This window comes from Callorhinus ursinus, unplaced genomic scaffold, assembly GCF_003265705.2.
Source record: "Callorhinus ursinus isolate GAN/ISIS: 27379988/994484 unplaced genomic scaffold, GSC_fseal_2.0 scaffold12, whole genome shotgun sequence".
NCBI classification, from domain to species: domain Eukaryota; kingdom Metazoa; phylum Chordata; class Mammalia; order Carnivora; family Otariidae; genus Callorhinus; species Callorhinus ursinus.
Window position 1 is genome coordinate 5,515,926 of NW_027397074.1, and position 15,954 is coordinate 5,531,879.

Sequence of the window (15,954 nt, forward strand, 5' to 3'; positions counted from 1 at the left end):
AAGCAGTAATACTGGATTCAGAAATTGTATTTGCAGGAAGAAAGCTTGAGCTGATAGAGATATACTGTTTTCATACGATTGAGGAAATTTCTACTGGCTAAGAAATAATACTGCGGATGCTGTGTAATAAGTTTTAATGCCTTTGTGTTAAAGTATTTTCCCCCCTTCTATTTTTTTTAGTTCTGAAAAGGACATGGATGAAAATGAAAGCAGCCAGTCCCTGATGACAAGCAGCCAATATCCTAAAGAAGCAGTAAGAAAGCGCCAAAATTCAGCCCGGAGCTCTGTAGGAAGTGATTCTTCTAGGCTTTCCAGGAAAAGTTTCAAACTGGATTACAGACTAGAGGAAGATGTAACTAAATCAAAGAAAGGGAAGGATGGCAGATTTGTCAACCCATGGCCAACTTGGAAAAATCTCTCCATTCCAAATGTTCTCAGATGGCTGATAATGGAAAAGGATCACAGCGGTGTTCCAGGTTCCAAGGAGGTAGCATTTGGTTTTCTTGGGGGGGGGGGGCTGCGTATTTACTCTGATTATTAATTTTTCTGTGAATTGTATTATGACACTCAAGTTAGTTATTTGAGCCCCTTTTATATGATAAGGCCTAGGGCTGGGTTCTGGGGAGACAATTGAATATGGTGCCCTCGAGTTCATATTTGAGCAACAAAGTACGTATATGAATAGCCAGTTCTGATCTGGTGGCAACTAGAGGTAGGAACAGAGCGTTGTAGAAGTATAGGAAAGGAAGCAATTGATTCTAGCTGGTGGGGCTGGAGATGGCTTCCCAGAGGAGGCGGTATGACTCTTGAGCGGGGCCTAGAAGATGAAAAGTATTTTGGCAGTGGTTTTCAGGTGGGTGATGGCATTGAACAAGGTCATGTCCTGCAAGTGCAGGACATATGCCGTAAAGTCGGAACCTGATGCGTGTTTGGAATATGAATTATGAAGGTTAAGGCATTGCCCAGAGTGCTTGGCTTTTTTTTTTTTTTCCCCTGCCATCCTTGGATAGAGCTGCTAAAGCTATAAAAAAAGTCTTCAGATAACCTTTCCAGACCTTTAAAAATTGGCAGTAGGTCACTGACCTTTAAATATGTGAGTTTTACCTAGGGTGAAACTTATTAACATTTGGCATACAGTTTATTAGAGCAGTGTAATTATATTTGCCAGGGGGTGGGTGGCAATGAATAGCAAGAGCCTTTTCTCCCCCCCTCCTTCCACCTTTCTTAATTTCTTGCCCCTCTCCGCCACCTGTCTCCTCTGGCCTCTCTTTTCTACCAACCCTGTCCTGGCAGGCTTTGTGGGGAGTGGGGAGAGAGGGAACTTGATATTGGAAGTAGGGGATGGGATGAAAAGGGTGGGGGCATCCTTGACGGCTTGATCTGTGGTGGGAAGGGCAATAGGGGTGGAGGTGGTTGGGGAATGGGGGGGGTGGGGTGATGGTGGGAGATCTTTCACCTTGGTAAATGTTTCTTTTTTAAATTTTTTTAAAGATTTTATTTATTTATTTGAGAGAGAATGAGAGAGAGAGAGCACATGAGAGGGGGGAAGGTCAGAGGGAGAAGCAGACTCCCTGCTGAGCAGGGAGCCTGACGTGGGACTCGATCCCGGGACTCCAGGATCATGACCTGAGCCGAAGGCAGTCGCTTAACCAACTGAGCCACCCAGGCGCCCACCCCCCCTTTTTTTTAAAGATACAGGATTAACAACAACAACAAAAAAACCCTGATGTTTTCACGTTGATGCTAAGGAATGTTCACAGTATTAATCGTAATTAACAAATTGATTAATGTGAATAATACTTTTCCAACACCTTATTAGAATGAGCCTGGGCATTAGTAGATAAAACCTTACTACATGTTTCAGTTTTGAGAATGGGAGGAACAAGAACCCCCCCCCCCCACTTGTTTTCTCCTTCTGGAGAACCCATATGAAGAGCAACATGGAACGTAGCTGTGAAGAGGAGGGGTAGGGCTGGAGGCCAAGATGGATAGGCTGCCTCTTTGGGGTATATTTCTTCCCCCTTTTAAAAAAAAAAATTATTTATTTAGAGAGCATGTGTGCACGAGTCGGGGGTGGGACAGAGGGAGAGAAAGAATCCCAAGGAGACTGGGCACTGAGTGCAGACTCAACATGAGGCTCGATCTCATGACCCTGAGATCATGACCTGAGCCGAAAGCAAGAACCCGACACTGAACTGATAGAGCCACCCAAGCACCCTTCTTCCGGTTTTCTGAGCCAGAGGTTCTAAAACTGCAGAAGTAAGCAATGGTAACTTTAGTTTTTTATTTCACATGGGAAATGAGGGATCACATGAAGGCAGAAATACATCTATGCATTCTAAGGATTTGGAGATAATCTAGAAATTGGATTGAATCTCTAAGAACTTGCCAGGCTAGTGGTTCTGAAGCTCTTTTCAATCCTGACCCCTTTTGAAATCTCATGAAAGCTGTGGGCCCTTTACTATAATTTCATAGAGTTCGTGGACCCTCTCAGGCCCTTCCAGTAACTCATTCATTCACTCATTCATTCATTTAGTATTTATTGAGCACCTGCTGTGGTCGAGGCACACAGTTCTAGGTGGTAGAGATAGAACCGTCAACCCACAGCAGAAAGACACCCAGACGTTCTTAGACCTTAGGTTTAGCGGAAGAGAGAAACAGTAAACAGGTAGGTAAATTATATGGTATATTAAAACGTGACTAGTTCTTTGAAGAATAGTAAAGCGGAGAAGGAAATTAGGGTGATGGAGGTGAGAGCTGCATTCTTTAATGAAGTGTAAGTTTTTTTTTTTTTTTTAAGGCAGGAGATTTTTAATTTTTTAATTTTTTATTTTTTTTTTTAAAGATTTATTCATTTTAGAGTGTGGGGGAGGAGCAGAGGGAGAGGGAGAGAGAAGCTCAAGCAGACGCCATGCTGAGTGTGGAGCCCAGCAAGGGGCTCGATCACATGACCTATGAGATCATGACCCGAGCCAAAACCAAGAGTCAGATGGTCAATAGATTACGCCACCCAGGTGCCCCAGCAGGAGATTTATTAAATTGAAGTATAGTTGACTAATATTAGTCTGAGGTGTATAACATAGTGATCTGACGGTTATATACATTACTCAGTGCTCACCATGATAAGTGTAGTTCCCCACAGTCACCACACAAAGTTATTACAATATTATTGACTATATTCACTATGCTGTACTTTTCATTTCCGTGACTTTATTTTCTTTTATTTTTTGGGGGGAAGGGCATAGGGAGAGAATCTCAAGCAGGCTCCATACCACCCAGTCTGGAGCCTGATACGGGGCTCGATCCCATCACCCTGAGATCAGGACCTGAGCCAAAATCAGGAGTGGACCCTCAACCGACTGAGCCACCGAGGTGCCCCCCATGACTTAATTTATTTTACAACTAGAAGTTTGTACCTCTCAATTCCCTTCATCTATTTCACCCATTCCCCTCCACACCTCCTCTCTGGCAACCTCTGATTTGTTCTCTGTATGTATGAGTCTGTTTCTTTTTAAGTTTACTTGTTTGTTCATGTGTTTTGTTTTTTAGATTCTACATATGGGTGAAATCATATGGTATTTGTCTTTCTCTGTCCAACTTATTTCACAGTGCTAGTAACAATCTTGTCTTTGCAAGAGAAATAGGCATATGACCTGAGAACAAAGCCATCAAAACATTGCCAAGTAACAATATTGTTTGCAGCATAGAACAAACAGAAGCATATGCAGAATCTACTTGAAAACCCTTCTTGTGTTATTTTTTTGAAATCAGGTTCCCTGATTATTAGCTCAAAAAGCTGAGATCAGGATGAGTCTTAGCTGGTATTGAATGCAACTCTTTCACAACAGAAACCAGCAAACATCCTTCAAAATGAAATTAACCATTCACCTGTTGATGGACACTTAGGTTGCTTCTGTATCTTGCCTATTGTAAATATAGTTTACCTTTGAATACAGATAGCATACAATGTATGTGTTAATGGACTGTTTATGTTATCAGTAAGGCTTCTGCTCAAGAGTAGGCTGTTACTAATTAAATTTTGGGGATGTCAAAAATAATACAGGGATTTTTGACTGTGCAGGGGTCAGTCACCCTAACCTTCACGTTGTTCAAGGGTCAGTGACAATACTGTGGTAGATATAGGTGTGCATAATATCTTTTTAAATTAGTGTTTTCATTTTCTTCAGATAAATACCCAAAAGTAGAATTATTGGGTCATATGGTATTTCTATTTTTAATTTTTTAGGGAACCTCCATACTGTTTTCCATAATGGTTGCACCAATTTACAATCCTACCAGCAGTGCGTGAGAGTTACCTTTTCTCCACAGCCTTACCAAAGCTTGTTATGGTTTTTTTGATACTAGCCATTCTGAATGGTGGGAGGCAATATCTTATTGTGGTTTTGATTTGCATTTCCCTGATGATGAGTGATGTTGAGTATCTGTATTTTCATGTGTCTGTTGGTCATCTGTATGTTTTCTTGGAAAATGTCTATTCAGGTCCTCTGTGCATTTTCAAATTGGATTATTAGGTTTTTGCTGTTGGGTTGTATGGATTCTTTATGTATTTTGGATGTTAATCCCTTATCAGGTGTATCATTTGCAAAGATCTTCTATTCAGTAGGTTGCCGTTTTGTTTTGTTGATGGTTTACTTTTGCTATGCAAAACCCTTTTAGTTGGATGTAGTCCCAGTTGATTTAGTCTTGGAAGATTGTATGTTTCTAGGAATATATCCATTTCTTCTAGGTTGTCCAATATGTTAGATGTAATTTTTTGTAGTAGTCTCTTATCCTTTATATTTCTATGTTGTCTGTTTTAACTTCTCTTTCATTTCTGGTTTTATTTGAGTCTTTTTTTGTTAATGAGTCGGCTAAAGATTTGTCAGTTTTGCCTTTTTTTTTTTAAGAAAAACTTTGTTTCATTGATCTTTTATTTTTTAAGTGTCTATTTTCATTTATTTCTGCTCTGATCTTTCTTGTGTCATCAGAGCTGCTGTTTCCTTATTTATTTTCATTCCAGATGATCTGTCCATTAATATTAGTTGGTGTTAAAGTCCTTTAGTATTAGTGCGTTATTGTCAGTTTCTCACTTTACATCCATTAATATTTGTTTTATATATTCAGGTGTTCCTTTGTTGGGTGCATAAATATTTATAGTTGTTATAAGCATCTTGTGGGATTGAGCCCTTTATTAAAATGTAATTGCCCTCTGTCTCTTGCTACAGTCTTTGTTTTAAATTCTGTTTTGACTGATAGAAACATTGTACCCCACTTCCCCCCCCCAACTTCCCTTTGCATGGGAATTCTTTTTCCATCCCCTCACTTTTCAGTCTGTATGTGTCTGCAGTGAGTCTCTTGTAGGCAGCAGATTGGTGGGGCTTGTTTTTGTTTTTTAAAGATTTTATTTGGAAGAGAACGCACAAGCAAGCATGAGTGGGGGAGGGGTAGAGGGAGAAGCAGACTCGAGCCTGATATGGGACTCAATCCCAGGACCCCGGGATCATGACCTGAGCCGAAGGCAGATGCTTAACCAACTGAGCCACCCATGCACCCTTTGTTTTTGTTTTGTTTTTTTTTCTTAATCCATTCTGTCTTTTGATTGGAAAATTTAGACCATTTACATTTAAAGACATTGATAGGTATGTACCTACTGCCATTTTGTTAATTGTTTGCTGGTTGATTTTGTAGTTTCCTGTTCTTTTCCCCTCTTGCTCTCTTTCCTTGTGATTTAATGATTTTCATTAATTATGCTTGGATTCCATTCTCTCTTTTTCTCTCTCTCTCTCTTTATATCTGTTACAGGTTTTTGTTTGGTGGTTACCAGGAAGCTCATGAATAACATTCTATGGATCTAAGAGTCTGTATTAAGTTGATTTCACTTAAGTGAACACATTCTAAAAGTGCTGTTTTTTTACTCCCTTCCACATTTTATGTATGTCACATCATATTTTACATCTTATTTTGTGTGTCCCTTGACTCATTTTTATAGATGTAATTGATTTTACTTTTGTCTTTTAACTGTCTTACTAGCTTTATAACTGACTGATATACTACCTTTACTATGTGTTTGCTTTTACCAGTGAAGTTTTCCTTTCACAATTTTCTTCTAGTTACAGCCTTTTCTTTCCACTTAAAGAATTCCCTTTAACATTTCTTGTAAGGCCGGTTTAGTGGTGATGAACTCCTTCAACTTGTTTGTTTTGTAAACTCTCTATTCTCTCTTTCCATTCTGAATGATAACCTTGCTGGGTACAGTATTCTTAGTTGTAGGGTTTTTTTCTTTCAGCTCTTTGAATATATGATGCCACTCCCTTCTGGTCTGCAAAGTTTCTGAAAAATAAACTGATAGCCATATGGGCTTTCCCTTGTATGTAACTGTTTGCTTTTCTCTTGCTGCTTTTAAGATTCTCTGTATTTAATTTTTGTCATTTTTAATTGTATGTGTCTTGGTGTGGAACTCCTTGGTTTCATCTTGTTTGGGGTTCTCTATGCCTCATGGACCTGGATGTCCGTTTTTTTCCCCCAGGCTCGGGCAGTTTTCAGCTTTATTTCTTCAAATAAATTTTCTGCCTCTTGCTATCTTTGGGAGAATGTTATTATACTTGATGGTGTCACTTTTTTCTTTTTGGTGTTCAGTCGGTTGCTTTCTGTGACCCTGTCTTCCAAATCATTGGCCTGTTCTTCTGCATTCTTTAAACTGCTCTTGACCCTCTAGTGTATTTTTATTTGAGTTACTGTATTTTTCAGTTCTGACTTGTTCTTTTTTTTATGTTTTTTTATCCATTTGTTGAAGTTCTCACTGAGTTCATCCATTCTTTTCTCTAGTTCAGTGAACATCTTTATGACCATTACTTTGAACTCTTTTATCAGGTAGATTGTATATTGGCATTTGTTTTGCTCTTTTTCTGGAGTTTTGTCTTGATTTATCATTTGGATCATATTCCTCTGTCGCCGTGTTTTTGTCTGACTCTCTACGTCTTTTCTATGAAGTGGGTCAGCTGTGTCTCCTGGTCTTGAAAGTAGTGGCCTTATGTAGAAGGTGTTCTGTGGTGCCCAGTAGTGCAGTAACCCCTGGTCACCAGAATCAGGTCCTCCAGGGTGTTTCCTGTTTGGGCTGCGTATGCCCTCCTATTGTGGCAGGGCTGCTATGGCTCTGGGTGTGCTGCTCAGTGGGGTCAGCCTTGCTGTCTGCAAAGACCAGCTAGGACTGTTGTGACTGCATTGTTTGGCAGGGTTTGCCCCCTACACCATTGACTGAGAGGCCTGGCGGCAGCCTCTGACAACATGTCACTAGATGGAACCAGCTCCTCCGTCCTGAGGGGATTGCTCTGGAAGGTGGGGGTCTTGGCTGGGGCTGCCCACAGGTGTGCAAGGGTGATAGTGTCTTTGGAGGGGCAGTGGTCCCAGCTGGGCCTGCCCACCAGCTACGGTACGGCAGTAGGCACTCTAGATGCATGCTGGTTCTGATTGAGGCCTCCTGCTGGTGTGGTTGAATGAGGCCAGCAAGGGTGTGTTAGATGGGGTGGGTCTGCAGGGGAACACCTGTGTGGGGCAAGCAGTGCTAGCAAGGGAGAGGGAGAGTGTCAGAACTGGTTCTTATGAGTTTCTGGCTAGCTAGGCAGAATGAAGGCAAGAAAAATGGCACCCAGCAACACCTCTGTTCCCAGAGAAAGCTCCTGCAGATCCTTGCCTCTCTGGCACACATCCTAAAATTAGTCAGTAAATCTCCTTCTCGTATACCTCAGGCACTTTTCCAGCTGCTGCTTCCGTGCTGTGTTGGGTGGCACGATATAGTGTACCGGCCCTTTAAAAGTAGGGACTCTGGTTCCCGTATCTCTCTGGCTCTCTTGGAGCCCTGCTGATTTTCAAAGCTCTTGGAGCTAAGCCCCCGATTTTCAAGGCTGGACATGGAGACTCCTCTTCCTGGTGCAGGTTCCCAGGGCTGGGGGTGCCTGATTTGAAGCTTGACCCCCACTTCTCAAGGAGTGCCTTCCTGCCTGTGATCTCTCTCCCTTTTGTTGGGTTGCTGCCATGCAGGATTTTGGTTCCCACCTGGGTCACTTCCTCTCCTGCCCTTTTTTATTTTTATTTATTTATTTGTTTGTTTTTTTATGTTAATCACCATACATTACATCATTAGTGTTTGATATACTGTTCCAGGATTCATTGTTTGCGTATAACACCCAGTGCTCCATTCAGTACGTGCCCTCTTTAATACCCATCACCAGGCTAACCCATCCCCCCACCCCCCTCCCCTCTAGAACCCTCAGTTTGTTTCTCAGAGTCCATCGTCTGTCATGGTTCGTCTCCCCCTCCAGTCCCCTGCCCTTCTTGATGTGGCCTTTTCTTTATGTCCTTTGCTGTGGAAGATCTGCTCTGCCCTTCTCAGGCTGTTTTCAGAGTGAGTTGCGTTATGTGTAGTTGTTGCCTTCGTGTGTTTATGGGAGGAGGTGATCCTTGGATCCTTTTATTCTGCCATCTTCTTTAGCTCCCCCCCCTTTTTTTTTTAATAGAAAATGTCAAAGGAGGGATGCCTGGGTGGCTCAGTCGGTTAAGCATCTGACTGTTGATTTCGTCTCAGGTCATGAGATCGAGCCCCACTTGAGGCTCTGTGCTGAACGTGGAACCTGCTTGAGATTCTCTCTCCCCCCCCCAACCCCTCCCTCTCTGCCTCTGCCTGTACTCCCTCCCCGGGCACTCTCTTTCAAAAAAAAAAAGAAAGAAAATGTTAAAGGAGGTCTCAGTATGTACCACTTACATGTAACAGGAGAGAGACATCTTATTCTAACTTACATTTTATTTCTTTTTTCTTACCTTCATCTTGTTCCCAGTTAAAGCTAAGAATTAGATCGAATGCATGTTGACTTCTTTTATTTGCACATGTAACTGTAACTCCATATTTAATCCCTTTAAATTGTCCAAATTATTAACTCTTACCAACTCCTAAATATGATAGAGTTCTACATTTTCCAGGAAAAAAAAGAAGAAAACCATGTAAAGAACACCTGCTTCAGATCATTGGGTCAATTCAGAATTTAATCAGGTTCTGGAAATTGTTTTTGTTAGACATTGGCAGGGGCTAAAGTTGAATAAAACTTTTTTGGGGGAAGGAAACAGGCTAATATGTAGATAGGATTATAATTACTGTTATGCAGTTTATATCATTATAGTATATTGATTTAGGTTTATACAAATGAAAATATTTTGGAAGGAAGATAAAGTATAAAAGAACAGGTCTAAGTAAAACGAAAATTGGTCACTAGCAGAGCTAAACAATTTAGTTGGCTGGTCAGAAAGCAATTTCTTTACTTGGACCGTTTCTGATATTTGCCTTTTCTGGGTCTTTATAGCAGCTATGCCCACCCGTTCACAAACTTCACACTGTCCAGATGCTGTCTTTGCTTTGTGCTTTTGGAATCGGCTCAGCAACTTTGGTTGATGTTGTTGATCATCTTCACCAGTAGTAAGGGGAGAGGAGATGATTGGAGAATTTCGAAGGAGGAGGGAGGCAGAACCTCCTGAGGTTCATTAGTTGGGGGAGGCTGTCCTTACCAGTCCCTACTATCCACATGAGTGGGGGACAGTCAGATCGGAGTGTGAGAGAGACACAGAACCGAGGCAAGTGTGTCCTGGACTGGTAGGAAAAGTGGGACACCAGGAGCCCAGGACCCAGGCTCAGGTTCAGGATACTCACTGAGGACGTGGCTTTATCTCTGTCGTAATCTCTAAAGGCACTCTTTTTGTGTTTTTGTCCATAGAGTTAGGTTAAGACAGTTTAGGTCACCAGGATTGTTTTGAGGTTCACGTGATGCATGAAAGTACTTTGAAAATAAAATGCACTCTTCAGATGTATAATATGGAAGAACAGAGGGGTGCCCTTTGAAAAAGTGAAAAATAGCATACTATAGCAGAAATAGAATTGTTAACGGGTTGCTTTTTTATCTTTATAGAAAAATACGTGTACACAGTTTTTAAGAAGTCATAGTGCTGAAAGGCTTATCAGGAAAATAGCAGTCCTCTACCCAGCCCTTCTCACCTGTCCCTCTCTGGAGGCAACGGCTTGCAGACCTTTGAGTTGTTGCCTTGGGAGCTTACCTTCATCTTTATTTCTTTTAATTTGATTGTAGTAAGAACACTTAACGTGAGATCTCTCCTTTTGAATTTTTTTTTACTGTTTTTTTTTTAAACATTTTAAAATTTAAATGCTATTAATGAACATAATGCATTATTGGTTTCAGAAGTAGAGGTCAGTGATTCATCAGTCTTATCTCATACCCTGTGCTCATTACATCATGTGCCCTCCTTAATGTCCATACCATCTTGAATTTTTAAGTGTGCAGTACATTACTGGTGACCATAGGTGCAGTGTGTCACGTAGCTCTAGGGTTTCCTCATCCTGCTTAACTGGAACCGCAGGCCTGGTGCTTAGAAACTGCGAATTTCCCTCGCACCTCAGGCCCTGGCAACCGTCGTTCCACTTTTTTTGATTCTATGAATTCAACTGCTTAGATCCCAACACGTGGAACCATGCGGTGTTTCTGTGTTCCTTCACGTTCACTGTCCGCTGTAACCCCCTCCGTACCACTCCCCCTCTCGCCCGCGTGGGTCTACTTGACCTCCCCCTTCGCTGTGTGCACTGCCGTGCCTCTCTCCCTGTTTTTCACTGACGAACCAAGCAATGTACCGTGGCCAGGTCTCCTTTCTTACATGCTCTTTCCCCCTGAGGTTAGCAATACCTCATTTTTCATCTGTTTAATAACTTGGTATGTATTTATGACTAATCATCCCCCATCCCCAAATCCTTCTCAATGACCTTCCTGAGGAGAGACTCTAAGCTGGTCCCTCAGCACCGGGTTCTTTGTGGGCTGACAGCCCTCCCGTTTCCCTGCACGCTTCCGTTCTGGAGTCTCCTTCACCACTCTCCTGGGCCCCTTTGTTTCCTCAGTGCTGGCTCTGTTTCCTGCACCCCACTTGTTCCTCTTTCTTGGCTGCGTTCTCATTTTGGTGGAGCACATTCCTAATCAGCTTCCTGAGAGAGGGGTGCGTGGAAAGTCAGTTTTTTGAGAACTTGCTTTCTGAACTGTCTTTATTATTTTTTTATTTTTATTTTTAATTGGCGTTACATTTTAGGTGTGCAACACCGTGATTTGACAACTTATACGTAATGCTGTGCTCACCGCAACTGTAGCTACCATCCGTCCCTGTAGAGTGCTATTACTGTATCACTGGCCGTATTCCCTCCATTGCACCTTTTATTCCTGTGACTCATTCCGTAACTGGAAGCCTGTATCTCCCTCTCCCCGCACCCATTTTGCTCATCCTCCCAACCCCTCCCCTCTGGCAACCATCAATTTGTTCTCTGTATTTACGGGTCTGTTTCTCCTTTTTGTTTGTTTGTTCCTTTTTTTTTTTTTTTTTTTTTAAGATTCTACATATAAGGAAGTCATGTGGTATTTGTCTTTCGCTGTTCCCCTTAGCATAATACCCTCTAGGTCCATCCCTGTTGTCGTAAATGGCAAGATCTCATTCCTTTTTAAGGCTGATTAATAATCCATTGTGTATATATATTCTGTGTTTTCTTTGTCTATTCATTTATCAGTGGACACTTGGGCTGCTTCCATATCTTGGCTTTTGTAAATAATGCTGCACTGAACATAGGAGTACATTTATCTTTTCACATTCGTGGTTTCATTTTCTTTGGGTAAATACCCAATAGTGGAATTACTGGATTGTATGGTATTTCTATTTTTGATTTTTTAAACACCCTCCATACTCTTTTCCACAGTGACTGCCCCAATTTACATTCCCACCAACAGTGTACGAGGGTTCTCTTTTTTCCACATCCTTGCCAACGTTTGTTATTTGTCCTTTTCATTTTAACCATTCTGACAGGTGTAAGGGTATCTCTGTGGTTTGATCTGCATTTCCCTGGTCGTTCCGTTGAGCATCTTTTCATGTGTCTACTGGCATCCTATATATCTTTGGAAAAACATCTATTCAGGCCCTCTGCTCATTTTTTAATAGGATTATTTGTTTTCTTGGTGTTGAGTTGTAGAAGTACTTGATATATATTTTGGATATTAACCCTTTATCAGATATATCATTTGCAAATACTTTTCTTTTCCCATTCAGTAGGTTGGCTTTTCATTTTGTTCATGGTTTCCTTCACTGTGCAAAAGTTTTTTATTTTGGTTTAGTTAGTCCCAGTAGTTTATTATTGCTTCTCTTTCCCTTGCCTGAGGAGACACATCTAGAAAAATGTTGCTAAGGCAGATGTCCAAGAGATTACTGCCTATGTTTTCTTCTAGGAGTTATATGGTTTCAGGTCTCACATTTAGGTCTTTAATCCATTTTGAATTTGTTTTTGTATATGGTATAAGAAAGTGGTCTGGTTTCATTTTTTTTGCACGTAGCTGTCCAGTTTTCCCAACACCATTTGTTGAAGAGATTTTCTTTCCCCCCATTTTATATTCTTGCCTCCTTTGTCATAGAGTAATGGACCATGTATGTGTGGGTTTATTTCTGGGCTGTATTCTCTTCTCTTGATCTGTGTATCTGTTTTAGTGCCAGTACCACACTGTTTTGTTACTATAGCTTTTTGTAGTATATCTTGAAATCTGGGATTGTGATAACCAGCTTTGTCCTTCTTTCTCAAGATTGCCTTGGCTACTTGGGGTCTCTGGTGGTCCCATATAAATTTTAGGATTATTTTAGTTTTGTGAAAAATATTATTGGTCTTTTGATAGGGATTGCATTGATGCTTTGGGTAGTATGGAAACTTAAACATTAGTTCTTTTGATTCATGAGCATGGAATATGTTTCCATTTGTGTCATCTTCAATTTCTTTCATCAGTGTTTTATAGTTTTCAGCGTTGAGGTCTTTCATCTTTTTGGTTAAATTTATTCCTCGTTTTTTTATTCTCTTTGATGCAATCGTAAATGGGATTGTTTTCTTAATTTCTCTTTCTGTTATTTTGTTTTTAACATAGAAACACAACAGATTTCTGTGGATCAATTTTGTATCCTGTAACTTCACTGAATTCATTTATTGCTAATAGTTTTTTGATGGAGTCTTTAGGGTTTTCTATATATAGTATTATGTCATCTGCAAATAGTGAAAGTTTTACTTCTTCCTTGCCAATTTGGATGCCTTTTCTTTTTCTTCTCTGATTGCTGTGGCTAGGACTTCCAGCACTGTGTTGAATAAAAATGGTGAGAGTGGCCATCCTTGTCTTGTTCCTGATCTTAGAGGAAAAGCTCTCAGTTTTTCACTGTTGAGTATGATGTTAGCTGTGGGTTCATCATATTTGTCCCTATTATGGTGTTGATGTGTGTTCCTTCTAAACCCAGTTTGTTGAGAGTTTTTATCATGATTGGATGTTGAATTTTGTCAAATGCTTTTTCTGCATCTTTTGAAATGGTCATATGATTTTATCCTTCATTGTGTGGATGTGGTGGTGTATCGTGTTGATTGATTTGAGGATATTGAACCATCCTTGCATCACAGGTATAAATTCCACTTGATTATGATGAATAATCCTTTTAATGTATTGTTGAATGTGTTTTGCTAATATTTTGCTGAGGATTTCTTCATTTATTTTCATCAGGGATATTGGCCTTTTTTTTTTTTCTTTTTTTGTGGTATCTTTGGTTTTGGCATCAGGGTAATGCTGGCCTCATAGGACAGATTTGGAGGCTTTCCTTCCTCTTTTATTTTTGCAGTAGTTTGAATAAAATAGATGTTACCTCTTCTTTAAATGTTTGGTAGAATTCATGTGTGAATCCATATGGTCCTGGGCTTTTGTTTGTTGGGAATTTTTTTTTGATTACCAATTCAATTTTGTTACCAGTAATTGGTTCAGATTTTCTATTGCTTCCTGATTAAGTTTTAGAAGATTATATATTTCTACGAATTTATCCATTTCTTCTAGGTTGTCCAGTTTATCAGTGTATAATTTTTTGTAGTAGTCTCTTTATACTTTTATTTTGGTGGTGTTACTTATCTTTTGTTTCTCATTTTATTTATTTGTGTTCTTTTTTTCTTGATGATTCTGGCTGAAGGTTTGTCAATTTTGTTTATGTTTTCAAAGAACCACCTCTTAGTTTTCATTGATCTTTTCTATTTTTTTGTCTCTATTTCATTTATTTATAGTCTAATCTTTATTATTTCCTCCCCTCTACTAACTTGGGTTTTGTTTGTTCATTTCTAGTTTCTTTAGGTGTAGTTAGATTGAGATTTTTCTTGTTTCTTGAGATAGTTCTGTATTGCCATAAATTTCCTTATTAAAACTGTTTTCTTTGTGTCCCAAAGATTTTGGCCTGTTGTTTTCATTTTCATTTGTCACCATGTATTTTTTTAAATTCCTGTTTGATTTCTTCATGGACCCATTGGCTGTTTAGTAGAATGTTGTTTAGCCTCTATGTGTTTGTGTTTTAGCCAGTATTTTTTTTCTTGGTTTCATTTCCAGTGTCATATTGTCATGGTTGGAAAAGATGCATAATATCATTTCTATGTTCTTAAATGTATTGACACTTGTTTTGTGGCCTAACATGTGATCTGTCCTGGAGAATGTTCTGTGTACCCTTGAAAAGAATATATATTGTTTTGGGATGGAATGTTCTGTATATGTATCTCTTTAAGTCTATCTGGTCTGATGTGCCATTCAGAGACACTGTTTCCTTACTGATTTTCTTCTGGATCATCTATTTATTCTTGTAAATGGTATGTGAAAGTCCCCTACTACTATGGCATTACTGTCAATTTCTCTCATGTCTCTTAATATTTGTTTTACGTATTTAGGTGCTTCATTGTTGGGTGCACAGGTATCTACGATTGTTATATCCTCTTGTTGGATTGACTTCTTTTTTTTTAAAATTTTTTTTTAAAGATTTTATTTATATATTTGAGAGAGAGAGAGAGAATGAGAGATAGCACGAGAGGGAAGAGGGTCAGAGGGAGAAGCAGACTCCCCGCCGAGCAGGGAGCCCGATGTGGGACTTGATCCTGGGACTCCAGGATCATGACCTGAGGCAAAGGCAGTCGCTTAACCAACTGAGCCACCCAGGTGCCCAAAGGATTGATTTCTTAATTATTTTGTAATGCCCTTCTTTGTTGTTACAGTCTTTCTTTTAAACTCTATTTTGTCTGATATAAATATTGCTACACTGACTTTTTTTTTTTTTGAACGGAATGTCTTTTTCCATCCTTTCACTTTCAGTCTGTTACTGTCTTTAGGTTTGAAGTGAGTCTCTTGTAAGCAGCATATAGGTGGGTCTTGTTTTTTTATCCATTCTGTCACCCTATGTCTTTTGATTGAAACATTTAGACCATTTACATTTAAAGCAATTATTGCTTGGTGTATGTACTTATTGCCATTTTGTTCTTTGTTTTCTGGTTGTTTTTGTAGTTCTTCTTTGTTTCTTCTCATGCTCTCTTTTCTTGTGACTGGTTACTTTCTGTAGTGTTATGCATGCCTTTCTTTCTCCTTTTTGTATAGGTTTTGGGTTTGTGGTTGACATGAGGATCATATGTAACATCCTAAGTATATAGCAGTCTCTATTAAGTGATGGTCATTTAAGTTAGAACACATTCTAAAAGAAATTCCTTTTTACCTGCCTCCCATGTTTTATGTTTATGTTTTTCTATTTTACATCTTCTTCATAATTTTCTTTCATCTAATTATGGTCTTCTCTTTTCCACTTAAAGAAGCCCTTTTAACATTTAGTGATGATAGACTACTTTAACTTTTTTTGTCTGGGAAACTCTATCTCTCTTTACATTCTAACTGATAACCGTGCTGAACAGAGTATTTTGGGTTGTAGGTTTTCTCCTTTTAGCTCTTTCAATATGTCATGTCACTCCCTTCTGACCTGCATAGTTTTTGCTGTGAAATCAGCTGGTAGCCTTATGAAGTTTTTCTTGTATGTAAATTGTCACTTTTGCTGTTTTAAAAA

General features: G+C 39.7%; 1 protein-coding gene across 5 annotated transcripts in view; it reads left to right on the plus strand.

Annotated features, from left to right (window-relative positions):
- Positions 1–15,954, plus strand: part of NAPEPLD (N-acyl phosphatidylethanolamine phospholipase D) — a 56,640-nt gene that overhangs the window by 20,613 nt on the left and 20,073 nt on the right. For all 5 annotated transcript variants that reach the window (XM_025872761.2, XM_073898701.1, XM_025872760.2 and 2 more), the window contains one exon: positions 181–487. In XM_025872761.2, the coding sequence (XP_025728546.2) occupies positions 181–487 (307 nt within the window). The remainder of the gene's footprint in view (positions 1–180; positions 488–15,954) is intronic.